Below are 18,413 nucleotides of genomic sequence, written 5' to 3'. Positions count from 1 at the left end.
CGCAATATATGCTTCACGACGATAGTTATCGCGCAAGAACAAAACCACGACACAGAGGCAAGAAGGACACGAAAGACACCTTTCGTGTCCTTCTTTCATGTCTTTCGTTTCCTTCGTGTCCTTCTTGTCTCTGTGTCGTCGTTTTTTTTCTCGCGCTATAACTATCGTCATGCCATACCAACTAGCCCAAGCTGCCACACTTCTAAGTTATATGCTTCAGCTGGCTTGTCATTTGGTAGGCATAGGCAAGCAATACAGCAAGGCAATAAGGTATTGTGAATGTGTTGCTTGGCCAGTCCGTATATCTGTGTAAGTGCTTTATGATACTGCAGGCTAACATTTTGAATCAATAAACAAAGTTGTTTATATATAGACAGTTATTATGCAACAAAGCTTGCTACTTAAAGAAAATATATAAATTAAAAGAAATGTATGCCTATAAGCCACATCATCGAAATAAATAAATGTTTACTGGGGATTTAAGAAAGATACAGGACTGTATTATGGTTTGAAGATACCGTTTAAGTTGCCAACATTTTTCGAGAAAAATTATGCGAAACCTTTTTCTAAAGTCAGCTGCTAAAGCTAGTGTTGCTAAAATTACCTGGAACAAATTGTTTCGTTTGTAGCATGTTCAGTTCTCATGCTAAATAGGCACGTGTAAATAACAACCAAAGCAGTTCGAGCAGAAACCTCCAAACCAGGATTCTCGGCGACCCATGGTAGTGGCACTTGTCCTGCAGTGGACATAGTCACGCTGATCAGAGTCATGATATATCGCATACGCCAAGTGTCGTATGTTTTGTAAGAAGTGGGAAGCGATCGCTTTTTATTCATGAAATCAGTGAGTCCGATTTATGTAGGGCCTAATGAACATTCAATTTCCCTAAGATCGCTAAACCAGTACACAGAAGGAGTAACATTAACACTCATTTGTTTTGATTACCTTAAACGCCTGTTTATTTTCTATGCACGGCATTCGGTGAAAAATTCATGAACGCCAACTACACGCAAACACCAAGTTGGCAGGTACCTGGAAAAGATGAACAAAATATATTATTTTCTTCCTTTTTTGCTCAAATTGTAAAAGTACGAGAAATATTTTTCCCCAGCATACTTTTTTGCTACATGGTGCCGGCCACATGGGCTCGGCTTGCGGAGACTTCGCTTGACAGCACCTTCCGAATACGCAGATGTATGCCCGAAGCTACCACCACTGTCTCGATTCCCGTGTTATGAACCCTTTGCATTGGTTCTGTCCGCGACATCTCTGTGAACTCCATATTCCTGACGCCTCAAACCAGGACTTCAAACTCGCATCAGCTGTCAGGCCGCCATTACGATTTTTGTTCCTACGAGGGCCAAGATAGTCAAGAAGGTAGGGAAAATGGGTGGGGCATATGGTACTTGTTGTAAAAGAATTTTTCATTGCAAATTCTTTTTTTTCATTTATATATTGATCATTATTAAAGAGACTGGTCAAAAAATTCCAATAGGATGTCAACACTGGTCATGATGACGAAAATGACAAATGATTAAGGATTCTTTGTTTTGTTGCATGGTTTTGTATCCACACGTGAACACTACGAAAAACATTTATTTGTGGTGGTTATGTGCAGGGAGAGTACGCAAGGGGTCTTTATGGGCTGCCCCTTACAAACACTAGGTGATATCTTCCTTAACGTAAACCGTTGGCGTCGGCCTCACCTCGGGCACGCTCATCCAAGGCCCGTTGGGCTATAATGTGAGGTTCGAGGTGTTACGGCACGCCCACACTATGTAGAAAAAATCACAGAAATTTTCTCTACCGTGAAAACATTCCCCGTGCAAGGGAGGTGGAAGCGTTTTAGGAGGGCCGGGCACAACACAGCTTTGGCGTAATGTCGAAGAAGGATTCGCTCCTTTGCCTTGGTGGGGCACTTACCATGTTTTGCATTGTTCCCATATCCGGATAGGTTATATTTTGTGCTTTCCTTCAAGGTGTGAACTGAAGTGCTTTCGAGCTCCGGGTTGTTCGAGACAAGGACGATGCCTGGAGAGTGAGTGCGCGGGCAGCAGCATAGGCATCCTCCTTACCATCGACGCCAGTGTGAGCCGAAGGCCAAATGAACGTTCGGCGCACGGGGACACCTAACTAGTCACTTTTTTGCAGACTACACTAGGCCAAGTACGGGAGGTAGCCCTGTTTAGTACGGAAGCTGGCATCTGTTTAGTCTTGATTTGCGGTGGCTAGTGCGAACTCAATCTCCTCAGCGGGCTTGACGTTATGTGCACGGAAGGTGAGTCGACTTACTGCGGTGTTGTGGTGGACTACGATGACATATTACCAACTTCCGTGGCGTGGGCCGGAAGCGTTCACATCGAAAACTACGAATTGGTGACCATAGTGGTGAGCCAAGGCATCTTCCTGCCTGCGCGAAGTGTCGCCCACTGTGACCATTTCAGGGCACGTCAGGTGGAAGAAGGTGCACTTGTAGGGACTATTTCGAATCTTCGAGAATGTACAAACGCGCTTCCGCTAATCTGACAATGTCGGGGACAGCCCGGTATATGGATTTTTAATGTGCGCCTCTGGCAACTCACTGAAATTGTTGGCCATCTCAATGCCCAGAAGGCGCTGGTTAGAGGTGTTACTGGAAGATTAACGGTGCCCTCGTAGATTTTTCGGAGAAGGTCTTCAAGTGCAATCTGGTTGATTTAGCATAGTAAAGGTATGTAGCCAAGCACAGAACAGAGTGCTTTTTTTAAATGAGGCGGACCATCTGCCCACCTGCTCTTTACACTTACGCAATGCGGCCAATTTTGTCTCGGCTTTGATTTACTCTGATGTCATCACGTTGTGGTATGAGTCCACTGTGATGTGAGAGGTCAATTGTGGTGGTGCTTTTTGGCGATCGACGTATATGAAAGAATTCTCACTTGCACGGTGAGCTCTGACGAGCGCATTGACAGGCGTAGTCGTCCACGACATCCACCGTTATCTGCAGGTTGGCCTTAATGTCTGCAGTCAATTTCTGTGACGCTCATATGGTGATGTCGTCAGCATAAAACATGCTCAATACTTTCAACTTTTGTGACCTGGGGGAGTTTTTACATTGCCATAGTAAAGTGAAGGGGTGAGAAATCAGCTACTTGTGAGGCCATTATCATGGGTAATCGCTAAAGGCCGCGTTCAGAGTGTTCCATCCGAAGGTGTGACTGTCGGTTGGTTTGGAACGGCCTAATGTAATTGAATATGTTTCGACCAAAATCAATCTGTGAAAGATGTGTTTAGATAAAGCATATGATGGCATGATTGGAGGCCCCCTTCAGATCCGAAACAAGCACAACTTTGTCAATTTGGGGTACTTCATCGGATCCATTATCTCAGGATCACGCTGAAGCTATATATCCTGCTGCGGACCGGTGTGGGCAGAATCCGAACATTGTGTCTGCAGTGCAATTTTGGCTTCCTGAAACTCAGACAACCTATCGAGCACTGCCTTCTTCATTATCTGCCTCCCACAGGAAGTGAGAAAGAAGAAGCGCAATTTGTCCATGCTGTAACGTCTAAGGAGCTAAAGTGTCTATGAGTTTAAGCCATCTGGTATAATCGTCTGAGGTTTAAAGGCGGCCATTGAGGCTTTTAATAAATAGAAATGACGTACATGGTCATTTCTTCCTGCCAAAGGCTTACCATAAAAACGTAGACAAAGTTTATTTGATGCAATGTTTCAATGATAAAAACATACATTTATATTTTTCGGCGTCGTGGGCAGTTATTTTGGTGTGATAATTAAAAACATCTTTTCATTCTTGATTTTTTTCGCTAGCAGTCAAGTTATTAAAGTAAAATATATGGTGTTAAGGTCTTGGAGTGCCGGTTTGTAGATTATTGCGTATAATTCGGGGTTTCTAACTGTGTGTGAATCCATTTGCTTCAGAATTTGATCAGTTTTGTTGGGATGAACTGAGGCAGATGTCAAGGTGCTGATTGTGACAATGGCGCATCAGCAGATGTACCACCTTTTGCCTCATGAACGCCAATCAATAGAGTGAAGAAAATTCATGGGTCATGCGAACAGTCATCAAGCAGCTTCCTACGCAGCATTTCATTTTTCATTTTTCTCACTTATAGCCACGTACTACGAGAAAAACCAACGTGTTTGTGTGAATTAGGTTCGTTTGGGAGCATTACGACCTAACCAAAGACGTCGACTACATTTGTTCAGAAATAGTTCACAATGGTGGTTGGTAAGGTATGTACTCGCGTTTTTAAAGGAGCTTTAGTTATATTTTAAAAACAATAGCCGGTTTCTGAACGATGGTGTGGAGTTCAAACATAGTGGCCATTGTGGCCCTCTATACATGGCTATTGCTTAGTGTTCAACTTTATAAAAAGTCTTTCTAGAGTTAATTATGTTGATATAAAATTAGATAATGAACAGTTAAATGCAGGGGATGTTTCACATGATAATTGTTTTTCCGAAGTAGTACCGAATTCATTCTTGGCTCGGCGATAGGCGGCCTAACTGTCCCCAGAAGGGCTGGGCGCGGCAGTATCAAGTAAAGGTGCTGCGTGGCACATATGATGGACAAGAAAACACACTACCCGCCACGTGTCTGGCATCTGCAGCGCACTGTAGGTTGATCCGAAAATGTAACGTACAAACTCGCCCAGGTCCCAGGGCTGTTTTTCTGGAATCTCCGCCTGACAAAGAACCCGTGACCATGTGTACTACACCGCCATGAGACAGCGACGCGGAGCTGCGACGTACGATTGCGCGACTACGCGTGTGCCTTGGCAGCGTCAAGCTATGCGCCAATTTGCGCGATTATGCAAGAATCGTGCACCATCTGTTCCTTGTCACACGTTACCACCTCACATTGCCTCGAGGCCACCTCACCCAATAAATACAGAATGTTCCTTGTACTCTCATACAATTCTCACACCTACTGGGTTGCTTCGCTTTGACACTGCTTCCCTATTACCGTGTGACATACCAAATCACACAGCCACGGGCTGATTTCATTGATCGATTGATTTATTGATTGACTCGAATGTATATGGAACTATATACAATCTCCTTTCAGTGGTTGCCATAAGCACTGTGGTACACAACGATATTTGAGCAGTGTTTGTTTGACTGTTTCCGTGGCCGCATAAAGAGACCAAATGGTGCGTAGCTGCGATCGTAGTAAAAGCGACCAATCAAATTGAAGAAAATAAAAGTAAATTTTGGTAAACATGAAGACTCGCTGGTAACGTAAATCATTTCTTTCGCACATCGCTCCTTGCTCAGCTTCGACCACTCGCGGAAAGACAACAAAAGAAGGTGATGACACCTTGGATCTTCCTATATATGTTACTCAGCTCGTATTCCACGGAATTTAGAAATGGTTCTGCAGATCGATTCACGAGGCAATAAACTCACGCCATTGGTTAGTTTCGTGAAAACGTGGTGCTGCAATCCTTTCAAAGACCCACTCGTTCCGCAATTCACAAGTTTTCATGGCCACCATGTTTTATGCTTCTGCAACGCCATAACGAATGCACTCACAAGAGTCCCACCAGTACTCAGCATTCAATTGGTGCTATTTTGCGAAGCAGTTTTGTTCAATGATGTAGATTTCTGGTGGAATGCCTGCTTTACATAGTATAGGGTGGCGTTCGATATTCCAAAAACTCCAAAACTTCACGTATTCACTTTGTTTGCATCTCTGCCTTCAGTAACAGTCAATGTTAATTTTCAGCCCACAACCAACGATGCCGATGCCTAAACTGATGAAAAAGAATTTTTTTGGGGCTTTGCACCAAAGCAAATATAGCAATCTTTTTTATACCCTTGGAAACACCTGCAAACGTTCATACAAGGTGGTTTTACAAAGAACGCGTGGACATTGTGGGTAAAATACCTGTGGAATTACACAAATATTTTACAAGGCTGGTTGGCGCAGTGGAAAAGCACAAATGCTAAAGAAATAAAACAATACCACTGTACCAATAAAACGTTGCCTAATTTTAATGTAGTATTGTTGTTCCAGGTATTCCGTAAACGAATTGTAAAACGAGAGTTTGAAATGCTTGCATTATCTGAGGGTGGTGTAGAAGGGTAGAAAATTTTCATAAAACCGAGATTAACAACCATCCAATCAAGTTGCTAACAACACAAAAGAGGCTGGATTAAACAGCAAGTTACGTAGTTGTAGGGAAATACGCTAAAAGATATTTTTTGCTTACTTCAGGATTGTATATGATATGGTACCCACCGTAGGAGATTCTATACTTTTTGCGTCCCTTTTTTGCTGCTTCGCTGTCATCAACAAGCACCATGCTTGCGCCCACACAATACGAGATCATATTGTAGCTTGATTTTGCGAAAAGTGTGTTGTGAGCTATAACGTAGGAGAGAAACCAAAAAGGCCGTTTGTATTGCCAACGCCTCCTAGATTTCCGGTTCCTGCTGCATCAGCGCGAAACGCCGCCCATCTATGGCGGCGCTGCCTATTTAGGGGTAAAGGTCTTTGTACTTTGCCTTAGAGATCGGCAATTTTGGCGTTTGCTGCTAATTTCAGAGGATGCCTTGTATAAAAAGTTGCTTGCTGAATGACGGCGTCGCTTACGTAGGGTAAATAAAATTAAGTTTACGCCTTTCTAAAAATTTTTCTGTTATTTTTGTTGCATATAGGCACCAAAAACGTAAAAAACCTATTTTAAGACACTCCTACTTGAGTAGCGCCACCACCGTAGCACCAAAAACCGCCGCTTCCCAAGTGGCCGCTGATAATCCGCCTGGCACGGGAAATCTAAGAGGCGCTGGTATTGAATAGATATGCTGAAAATGAAAATATGTCTATGTGGTTGCACTTTAAATCACTATTTTCAGCGCATATATTTTGAAAACTTTTCCATCGCAATTAGCCACGTGACACATTTACCGTAAATAAGTAAAAACGTTAATCATCGAATATTACACTTTTTGTGCCAGTTCAAACTCTCAGAGATTACAAGTACTTGCGTCATAAAACGTCGTCAAATAGTGGTGAAAACACTGATGTCTCAAAGAATATATTTTTAAATTTTGCGCAAGGCTTCAGAAAAAGCTGAAAGCTTCGATCTGTATGTTTGCATTCTCACGTTCTTGCATGATGAATCAAGTTGATGGTGAAATGCTTTTCTATCTTGCCTAATCAAGGCATAAGAAGCAAGTTGACGAGAGAATTCCTGGCTTGTTGCTTATATGAACGATAATACAAAATATGTGTTACCTTCGTTTGGATCACAGGGGCAAGCGCCGAAGTACACAGTAGTTATAGCCCAGTCTACACAATGTTGACCACGTTTGCCTAGTGGTTTACATCGTTTACGGTTGCGGCCGTAGTCGAGGCAACATGTCCCTTCTTCGCAGATGGAGCGCTTAGAGCATTGTTCGTTCTTGAGCATCACCTATAGTGATGACGAAAGAAAAACGATGCAAAGGCGCCATAAAAAAAGATCTATGCTCCTGTTTGTTTCCGACAGTACAACACTGGTGAAAGGGATAATAATAAACAAGCAATATATTGTCTATCCAACAAATGTGTTCCTTCATTGCTTTACACTTTTCAGCTGTAAATCCATTATGGTGGTGATAAAACAAATGAGTGATGCTGTTTTGCTGCCGATAGGAGCCGTACCCATAACGTTAGGAATGCGCTGTCTTTAAAGTGTCACCAGCGCTGCGTCTGCAGCCGCTATAGAGGGCCGCTTTCAGGAGACCTTATCTGGCTAGATCGTCGTCCAGTGATCAGCACCGTAAACCAGCAAACTTTTAGGTGCTAATAAAGACATTAGTGGGCTCATGCACCTCCGGCCCCACAGTGTTATTTAGGTCTACAAAGCGCAACGTATTAAGTGTAAAGAAAAACGGTGAATAACGCATATATCTATAAAGGACAAAAATACAGAATAAAAAAAAACTATATAGTTTAACTGTACTAGGCACCAGCGAACAACAAAATTCTGTTTTACATTGCCAAACATAAAGACGCGCACAGTTACATTGATGCTTTGCAAAATATCAGAACATATTTATGGGTATGTTGTTCACACTCAATTTTACAAGTGCTTACATTCAACAACACTATTGTCATTAGGTAGTACTTTGCATGGCCAGTATGACAAAAATGTACGATGGCGTCCGAATCAACGTCGGATTCTTGCCATGAAAGATTTCGAGTTTCTAGTTGAGAGAGGGATGAAACTTAATGCAGCCGAGAATGTGGCCTATACAATTGCAACTTTTACTATATATTGGCCAACAATACAAAACTTACAATATGTTGTTGTGCAATGAGCAAATTACGGGACTTGAACAAGACATACGAACGTGATGAAATGAAGGAGAAATTACTATTCTGCTGCAGCAACATGGGGAGGAATCTTGTGCAATGCCAGAAAAGATTACAATCCTCTCCCCGTTGGGGAAAAAGGTACAAGTGAAGCGTTTCATCTTGATGAATGACCTGTAATATCAGTTTTTTCTCTTTTTTTCTTGAAGCCAAAGCGCTTTAACACTTTTATTTTTACATGCGAAGAACCAAGCAACTAAGCAGTGAAACATTTATGTTGCTACAAGTCTCAGTCATGCCCAGATATTCAACTTCAGGCAGCATAAAAATCAGGCATTAACTTGAATTGATGAGTGACATCTATAAAATATCCGATTTTCATGTCTCATGTGGTTCACCCCAAACACGTCTGCAAACAAGGCAGCATTATTCATTTGAAAATGGCATATATGATCATACGTGTGAACGGCGCGCTTTCAAGGATAACTTTCCGAGGATTACATTTGGTAAGCTTTCAGTTGCCACGTTTATTGTGGACAATACTACCGATCTGCTACAATGCTACCAATCTTGGCACTGTCCCTGCCAAGATCGGTAGCGTATAAAAGCTCCACTTAAAGAGTTTGTCAGACGCTGTGAGATTATGAGAATAGAAGTGTGAGGAAGATTGCGCTTGCTCTACGAGGCTTAACTCTCTAATTTGAGTTTATAATGATGAGCGGGCGTTCTGCAGTCAGCCTTTAACATTTTTGTCTCCCAAGAGTGTACGAGTGGCCGAAGTTTTTCATTCACGTCACCTCTCGGTATTATTGTTCACTAATTCGCACACCCTATATTTTTAAAAATATTTCAGAAACGAAAGTTGGTGCAGACTTGCTAAACGATGTTTGAAAATTATGAATGTTTTCGTCCCCAGAAGTGCGAATAAGCACTTGTGATAGTAACTGACCATGCAAGACACGTAGGTATGATAAAAAGTTAAGAGCACGATGCGACTCCGCCGCAATGTTATTTCGTGTGAATTAAAACGACACGGGAGCTTGAAGTGCGTGCTTCAGTATTGTTGGACGCGGGAACGTTTGTAACTGCCAAATGCCTGCAGATTAGCAAATGCCGCTTCTTTGCCCTAGAGGTCAATCAAGACGACTTGCAGTTCGGCCAGAGGAGTACTTTCTGTTTGTAAAATCGTGATGAACCTTGCGACGTCTCGAATGACTAATCTGCTGCGTGGCGGGTGGCTTATGTTCGGCGCAGGAAGTCAGTCTGCTCCGCGGTTTGAAAGCTTCAAATTATTCCAATTTTTTCGGCTTTCGACAGCTGAGGAGCCAGGCCAGTGGGCTGGTGACCGGTGACAGCCGCCAACAACAGACAGCGGTAAAAAACACAATTTGCACTCTATACTCAAAGAGAACAGTGCTGTTGTGGAAAGCACCAGCCCGTCGTATTTGAGTGTGGCGCGAGCTGGCCTTCATGTCATTATCTTGCTGGCAGCGAGAAGGCTTCACGGGACTATTCTCTCCTCCTCCATTGACCATGGTGTGCACATCAAATCGGTCACAGGTGTGAACACATCTTCGAATACAGACCGCTGGTCTTTGATATGATTAACTGGCTCTGTTAGAAAATACTTTCCGCCCATAAAACGCAGAATATTTCCCACTACCCTTCGCGCCGGCTGGGGAGAGACGTCTGATGCGACGATGTGCTCCGCGCGACACTATTGCTGGGGCTTACCTTTCAGCCAATGAGTGGCTCAGGACTGGCAGTGCTACAGCCACGTGACCAGCCCGCGTATCAAACTTCTTGTCACCATCCTCTGGCTCCCCCCCCATCAATCACTTTACAACGTCCTGCTTCTACGGCGATGCTGGTCTGTGACGTTGCCACGTTGATTGTGTCCGTTGCTTGAGGTTGGCCTCACCTTTCAGGTTGAGGTGGTAACTGAGTCATAGCAACCCTCCCCCCCCCCCAAGAAAAAATCATGGAAGCCGCCAGAGCAAACCCCTTTGATACCGAAACTCGGGAACAGAAAGCTGACCATCCTGGCGAGCTCGCTGAGCGAGAGAGCGTCGCCGGTTACACTTCGCACATTCTTGTGCATGAGCAAAGCTGCCACTGTTCCTAGAGCATAAAAGCGTGCATACTGAATTCAGCAGGTAATCACAATTCTACTGACCCTTCTAACTTGATAGAAAGCGTTTGGATGTCCCCACTTGCTTGTCATAAACTGTAAATATATGGTTGATTCATACTGACCTTTACAGTTTGATAAGAAGCGTTCTGACGTTCAAAGATACAAGTCACAAGATCTAAAGTTATGGTCAATTTATTCCTCTGTGATAGGAATCGGTATGACGCGAAAATAAAATGTGTCGTAGTTTGCCATAAGATAGTTTGCACAATGTTTCATAGTGTTTGAAATTGTCAACTGCAGCACAGCTTAACGTGGATGCATCCACATTGGCGCTTAGTCATGCATATTCAAGCTGACGACTCACGAACATCATAATAATTACACAGATCTTTATGAACATGAATGCTCGTCGTAGCTGTGGTAGATGAGAGAAGAACCAGAGAAAGTAATGTGGCAGCCAGAAGAGCGGGACTGATTTAACGCTGAGCTTGGGCTGTGGTTGCATGCTCCCGACATGTTTAATTAATTGTCCACCACTGCCTGAACCGAGGAAAGCGGAACGCTGTCACTTTTTCTCTTTGGCCGTCTGCGAATTGTCGTGGGGCGAGCGTATGAGGGGAACTCTGAGTTAAAGACAGGCAAAGCCAGTCGGTGTTGGAAAGCTCTTTTTATTATGCAGAAATGCTGTGAATGCCACCGACAATTCAGGCAAGATTTGGACCCCATGCAGGGTTGTGTTATGGCGTTGGAAATTGCGCTTCTCCAACTCGAGATTTGCCGATTGTGACAGACGCTTAGAAATGGTGCGTTGAAAGTTATAATCGCGAATGACATGGTCATGGTGCATTACTGCACTTTACCAAGAATGTTGCAAGTGAACAGTGGTAATTATGAATGAATGAATGAATAAATGAATGAATGAATGAATGAATGAATACTTTAGTTTCCGCAAAACGAAAACAGTGCTGTAAAGGGTGACAGGCAGAAAAGCAGCTATAGCTGTTTTATCAGCCCCGCAACGAAGCAGCAGCAGAACTGTATTACAATTTTTCAAGCAGATTGTATATTTGCACTAGAAATTATACATATTATGCAACATAAAACAACTCGTTGGCACAAAAAAATGAAGGGATGTTACAGATATGAAAAAAGTGAAGGATTGCGCGTGAAGAACAGAACGAAATGTCAATGCCACCAACAGTCAGGGCATTTAGAAGACGAGGTAGTCCTGCGCGTAACATTTGTGAAGCGTATTTGGTGGGGTAACGTGGTACACACCAATACACTGGTTGTTAGTATTATGAGCAGCTTCATGCTGCGTCGAGTAAGCCATGCCAGTGTGTGGGTAATACGCAAGTGCTAAGCGGTATTTCAACACGGTCATTACCTTCGGTATGTTGAGATCCTGAAATAAGGATGCTGAAGGAAACTCACGTGGTTGATTGGAAATAGCTCGACATGCCTTTTTTTTTGCAGAACGTAGTGCCTCTTTATATTGTTTGAGAAGTTGTTCGTCACAATAAATAACAAGAGTTGAAGTGGCTAAAAAACGTGAATTATAATTTGGGCACCAGATATACCGAGGAAGGTAGTTTAAAGAATAAACAATGCCTGTGATTTCCGAAAGCTCTCCTGTAAGAAAATCAGTATGGCTACACCATGTCTTTTTGATGAAGCATAACGCCTTACAATTCTACAAATTTAGGAAGTTAGTTCTTGACTTTATTTAGGACTGAATAGTCTATAAAATTTACACGCGTGTTTTTTTACTTCAAAACACAGCTTTGGTGTTTGCAGGATCAATGGTGAAACCGTTGTCAAGAGACCATGAGTGTCATTTATTCAAAATACATTCACTATCGCGATATATTTGGCTGGACAGCTACATTAAAATAATAACGTCGCATCGTTAGCGTAGACCGCATATAGTGTATTTTTATTGATGTTTACAATATCATTAACAAAACTAATAAAGAACAGGAGCCCCAGAATACTTCCCTGGGCACGCCGACATTCTCTGAACTAACTATTAATTTAACGCTACTGATCTACATGGACCTCTCTCTATTACCTAAATAAGACCTCAATACATCCAAAGCAATGCTGTCTATACCATAATGACCTAGATTTGTTAGCAGTTCATAATTTATAGAGCCGAACGCTTTTAAAGAAGCAACATACACTCCCATTGTGTACAAGCGCTGTCAAAATTGCTTAGAATTTATTTTGTTCAAGCAAAGCAAGGTTGATCTCTCTTTACGGAAGCCATACTGATGTTTAGTTAGCACACTATGTTTGTCTAGAAATTCAGAGATTCTTTGTGGGTGGTAACAGCGCACAAATTCACGGGACGAAGAGAAGGAACACAAACAAGTGCTGACTCTCAAGTTAAGATTTATTGATATATACAAATTATCTTAACACGTACGATCAACATACAGAACATGCTCAGAGGAGCCAATGAAGGGCGGTGTCTAGGGACTCTTCGTACAGTCAATTTGTGCGCTGTTACAGTGCATTTGTATCACCAACTAGCCCAAATATCATCTTGCTTCAGAGAGTCTAACATATATCATTTTTCCTAGACTTATTGAAAAAATTGGGAAGAATAGATACAGGTCTTTAGTTAGCATGGTATTGTCATCTTACTGATAGAGAGCAACTGCGTTCGTAATCTGCTTTCTTTGCGGGAATGTTTCAGAGGACAGAGAGATATTGTGTATGTGTGCAGGTACTGTTGGGATTATGTACGAAACGAGCTTTAGAGATTTTGTTTTATTATTATCCACATCACAAGAGATGCTATCGCTTAGTACAGAAAAAAGTGTAATCAAATTTGCATTGGTTGATGAATGTAGAAAGATTGAATGCTAGCAGTTCATTTCAAATAAAAGGCATCTATCTTCATTGCCATTTCTAAGAATAAGGTTAGAAAAGTAATAAATAAAATTATTTGCCATGTTGTCTTCGGGTATTCTAACTCCATCCAAAATGACACTCATACAAACACTTGGAATAGACCCTCTGTCTAACAAAGATTTAAGTTAACTTGCTAAGACACGTTGCCGGGCTAGTTGGTTGGGGTTCATCATTTATAAGGGTATAGTTTCAAGTTAGCGCTGCGTTAACTTAACTCATAAAAGTTAAGTTAACGTCAGGGTTTATTGCTGGCATGGCCATAAGATGAAAAGGCTTTCTTGTAATACGCTAATTTGGCAGCGAGTAGTTGCGTAGTAAGGCCATTTCCTAATGACGTCAATAGTTGGAGATAATTGGGATTCCATAACGCGATGAATTTCTTAAATAAACTTGCCTTTTTCTTATCTTTGCTTGGAGTTCATTTGTAACGCAAGGTTCACGAATCCTTGGCGCGACAGAAAACTTTCGACAAGAAAGAAAGAAGTTATCGTAGTACGGAACGAATGTTTCCACAAAAACACTATAAGCGCCACCAGCACTTGTAGCAGCAAAAACTTCATCCCATACCTTTTGAGTCAAGTCACTGCGAGAACCTAAAAGTCTGTCTTTCGTAATAATACGCGAGAAACAGACACTCTCTGGGGTTAATTTAGACTTTCGTTTAAAGAACATAAATACAGGCAAACGATCACTTAAGCTAGAATATATACTGCCGCTAATAGCTATAGTTTTCTTATGATTAGTAATGAAAAACTCAAGATATGTCGTCGATGGGGCACACGTCACTCTTGTTGGCATGTTGATACCATTGAAGCAACCATAAGTTTTTGGAGCAAATTGAAGTCACGTGTTGAACTAGTAAGTCAACATTTCCAGATAAAAATTACCACCGATATTCAATTTATACTTACATTGAAAAACGTACTTTAAACACTAGTCAAATATACAAAAAAAGTCTTCAAGATGACCTCAAGGTCTGTAGACAACCAGTAAACTGTACGCACGTGTAAAACTGACAGCATCTCGTAGTTTTCACTAACACAGTAAAATTCTTTAACATACTTTGCATTAATTGAGTCGCACACAAGTGAGCTGACCCCCCCCCCCCCATGTAACTGTTTTGGGAATTTCATGAAGCACCTATATTCTGGTGGATGTTAGGGTATCTAAGTCATTGTGCCACGTTTCAGAAAGCATTATTAACTGAGCACGAAAGTTGCGTTCGTATACTAGGAAAAATAGAGAATAGCCTGTGGTTCGTTGAACTGACGTATTATATGCATACGTGACAAAGGGAAGAATAGCATGCTAATAGCGATGGTCAAGGCGGATATACATGGACGGCATGTCGGACAGCAGCATGCGATGAAATCCTTCCATTAAGCCATTTCTTTGGGGGTGTTAGCTAGATGTTGTTTTATGAATTGTTTTTGATGCTTGAAGAACTTAACCGAGCGTGCTTGACAGAAATGCCTTGCTCCGGTCACTCAATAGAACATAAGGGGCTCCGTGACGCTGGTAAATAGCATTCAAGAAGAAAGTTGCTACTTCGGAAGCAGTTCCTGAAGTGATCGAGGCCATGTAAGCGTACCAGGTCAACTTATCAACCGTGGTGACGATCCATTTCTTGCCGTGTGGTGTAGTTAGGAGGGGCCCAAAGAGGTCAATTGCGACGACAGAAAACGACTCTCCTGGGCAAGGAACTGGTTGTAGGGTCCCGACTGGAGCAGTAGTGGGCCGCTTGCGGTGTTGGCAAAGTGCGCACGAGGCTATATACTTAGCTACCGTCGTGTAAAGACCTGGCCAGAAGAATCAACTGCGGTTGCACTCTTAGGTTTTAGTAACCCAAGTGGCCTGACGTCGGGTCATCGTGTGAAGCGCGCAGAACTTCAGTGCGTAGTGCGCGTGGTACGACGGGAACCTTTCGATGGCCTTCAGTTTGGAAAATGTCTTGATAGAGCACATCGTCCTCCAACTTGAATAGCAGGAGTTGTTTCCGGAACCTGGCTTTGGGGAATATGAGGCACCGGTAAGCGGTCAGTGCAATAAGAATAGACTCGCTGGTGAGCGGTAAGTACTGACGAACAGGTAGTTGAAGGTAGGGATGAAATGAATTGTATCGATGAAGCATCCTCCGCATTGCCAATTTGACAAGGGAATATGACGTGCGCCAAAGACTGCGGCAAAGGGCATCGTGACAAAGCGTCGGCATCTTGACGTGGTCTTCCAGTCTTGTAGATGACGCCAAAGTCATATGATAGTAACCGGATAATCCAGCGGCCAAGTCACCCCGACAAGTTTTGGATTGTAGACAACCAGCAAAGAGCTTGGTGGTCTGTCACAACAGTAAAATGTCGACCATGTAGATATGAACAAAATTTTTGGATGGACCATACAACACCCAAGTACTCTTGTTTGGTTATCGAGTACATCTTCTCTGCAGAGGTCAGAGTGCGACTTGCATACGCAAAAACTTTCTCGCGAAAGACATGGTCGTGCTGGAAGAGTACGGAGCCGATTCCTTGTTCACTAGCGTCAGGGTAAAATAACCTAGGTGCCTTGTCATCGAAATTACAAAGCACCGGTGGGGATTTCAGTGCGTGCTTGAGTTCTTGAAATGAAGCTTCGCATTGATCATTCTAATTGAAGGAACTGGTACTAGCAAGGAGCTTGTGGAGAAGAGCGGCAATGACGGCAAAGGTGCGAATAAAACGGCGAAAGTACAATGCGATTCCAAGGAAACTGCGTAGTTCTTTGGAACGAAAGGAGCGCGGAAAATTGAGAAATGCGGAAATTTTGTCCGGATTCAGCTGGATGTCATCTTTACTAACTAGATGTCCCAGAACGTTCATAGTTGTGTTGCCGAAATAGCACTTATTTGTGTTTAGTTGAAGTCCAGCATGGGAGAGACATGGGAACGCTTGATCTAGGCGTTGCAGAAGATCAGCAAAAGTGGAAGAAAACACGACGATATCATCAAGGTAGCATAGACAAGTTTTCTACTTAAGGCCACGAAGAACAGTGTCGATCATTCATTTAAATGTGGCGGGAGCATTACATAGCCCCAATGGCAATACATGAAACTCGTAAAGACCGTCCGGCGTAGAAAATGCTGTCTTTTCTTTGTCTGCTTCATCCATTAGAATTTGCCAATATCCAGACTGAAGGTCAAGGCTGGAGAAATATTGGGCGCGTTGCAATGAGTCAGGTGCATCACCTGTACGGGGCATCGGATATAAATACTTTCGGGTAATGGTTTTGAGCGCGCGGTAATCAACACAAAATTGTACCGATCCATAATTCTTTTGTACCAAAACAACCGGTGATGACCAAGAGCTTGTAGACGGTCGTATGATGTTTCATTTTAGCATATCGGTCACGTTCCCTGCGATGATTTTGCGCTTGGCCAAGGAGACTCGGTAGGGACGACGGCGTATAATAGTCTGACCTTATGCGATGATGCGCAACTGTGGTCTGTCGTAGTGCCGAACCATTGGTGTCGAAGAAGGCCTGGTGTTTCGTTAGCAAATTTAGCAACGCTTCACGTTGGGAAGCAGAGAGGTCAGAATTTTTCCTGTTGCAAAGGAAGAGGAAGTAACAAACTGACCATGTTGTGGCTGAGCTTTCCAGGCGTCAAGAGAGACCAAGGATACCGGTTGGGTATCCACATAACACGACACTGCATAACCTTGGGGTAAGAGAACAGACTCTGGGGTAGGGCTCAGGCCAGGAATTATCGGAGCACTGTCTTTGAATGGCACCAGGCTAGAGGGGAGTACAATACCGCGAGTTAAACAGCGGTTGGAAGGGGTGATAAAGACGTCACCATTGGCATTATTCGGAGAAGTGATGGTGAAGAGTTGCTCCTCACCCTGGAGTCGTATGGAATCGGAAGCTGTAGAAAAACGCAATGGTTTCTCTTTGACGCGTTCGCTGCAGTGATCAGTCTCGGTCATCTGGACTACACGTTGGCAGCAAGAAATTAATGCAGATGCTGATGAGAGAAAGTCCCAACCTAAAATTACTTCACGAGCACACGAAATTAAGAGAGCAAAGGTGATGTGATGACAAATACCATCAGTGAAGACACGCGCTGTACATTGGCTCCAATCAAAGATGATCCAAGGTAGAGCGTCTTCAGTTTCCGCAATCGAGAACACAAGTCGGCACGCATAACTGAAATAGTTGCTCCCGTCTCCAACAAAGCTAGCACCCGCATACCTTGCACAGTCACCAATAACCCGTTTGACTTGGGTCGTTTCGCCGCGATGCAGTTTTTCTTCCCAAAACTGCACTGTTTAGTTTTCCGACCGGTGGGCAGACAGTTGAGAGATAGGCCGAAGTGGTGAAACGGAGCGTCGGTGTGGCGAAAGGGAGCGTGGTCGAGAGGCAAGTGTATTGTTTGTTGGTCGTGTTGGAAATGTGCACAGAAGATGGGGATCAGTGGTTGGAAGTACTGCCGGCATAACGGTAGTAGCATCGAGCACATGTGTCATCACGTTAAAAAGCGGCATAACCACGACGTTCATCTTGCTGCCGACGTCGACAGAACCGGGAAATGCGACCTCGAATTCCACAGAAGTAGCAAATAGGCCATGGGGTCCGCCAGGAAGAATGGTAGGTCGGTTTCGGTGGACGGGCGACTAGAGGTGCGAGATGGTCGTGATCAAGCATTGGTGGTGGTACTTGAGACGGCGAGGGTTCCAGTGAAGCGGTCTGTGCGTACGAAGCGGGTAGGGGTCAAGGTGGAGCATGGTGGGTGCTTTGAAATGCTGACAATTTTTCCCTCTAATGCCACGCAGATAGCTAAAGACGGGTTGAGCAGGAACGTTGTTGGAAGAAGGTACACTGTACGCTTGCAATTCTTCACGAATTATGGCTCGAATGATGGATCAGAGCTCCATGCTCTATGCCAGTGGGTTCTCAGAGAAGTCGGGTCACAGGCGCATTGACTGTAGCGTATCAAGCCGCTGGCATACAGAGACGATGTCGGAAACCGTCGAAGGGTTGTGCGTGGCGAAAGCGTTGAAAGCGGTAGGTCCGTTATCCT

The 18,413-nt window shown here is 43.4% G+C and overlaps 1 protein-coding gene across 4 annotated transcripts in view; it reads right to left on the bottom strand.

Moving 5' to 3' along the window:
• Positions 1-932: 932 nt before the first annotated feature.
• Positions 933-18,413, bottom strand: part of LOC119168046 (uncharacterized) — a 231,120-nt gene continuing 213,639 nt past the window's right edge. For all 4 annotated transcript variants that reach the window (XM_075866380.1, XM_075866381.1, XM_075866382.1 and 1 more), the window contains 2 exons: positions 7,249-7,426; positions 933-1,033 (listed from right to left, as the gene is read on the bottom strand). In XM_075866380.1, the coding sequence (XP_075722495.1) occupies positions 1,005-1,033; positions 7,249-7,426 (207 nt within the window). In that variant the 3' untranslated portion in view covers positions 933-1,004. The remainder of the gene's footprint in view (positions 1,034-7,248; positions 7,427-18,413) is intronic.

The sequence above is a fragment of the Rhipicephalus microplus genome, chromosome 6 (genome assembly GCF_043290135.1).
Source record: "Rhipicephalus microplus isolate Deutch F79 chromosome 6, USDA_Rmic, whole genome shotgun sequence".
In the NCBI taxonomy this organism is placed as follows: Eukaryota; Metazoa; Arthropoda; class Arachnida; order Ixodida; family Ixodidae; genus Rhipicephalus; species Rhipicephalus microplus.
Note: the sequence above shows the minus strand (reverse complement) of the source record. Positions and strands in the feature narration are given on the sequence as shown.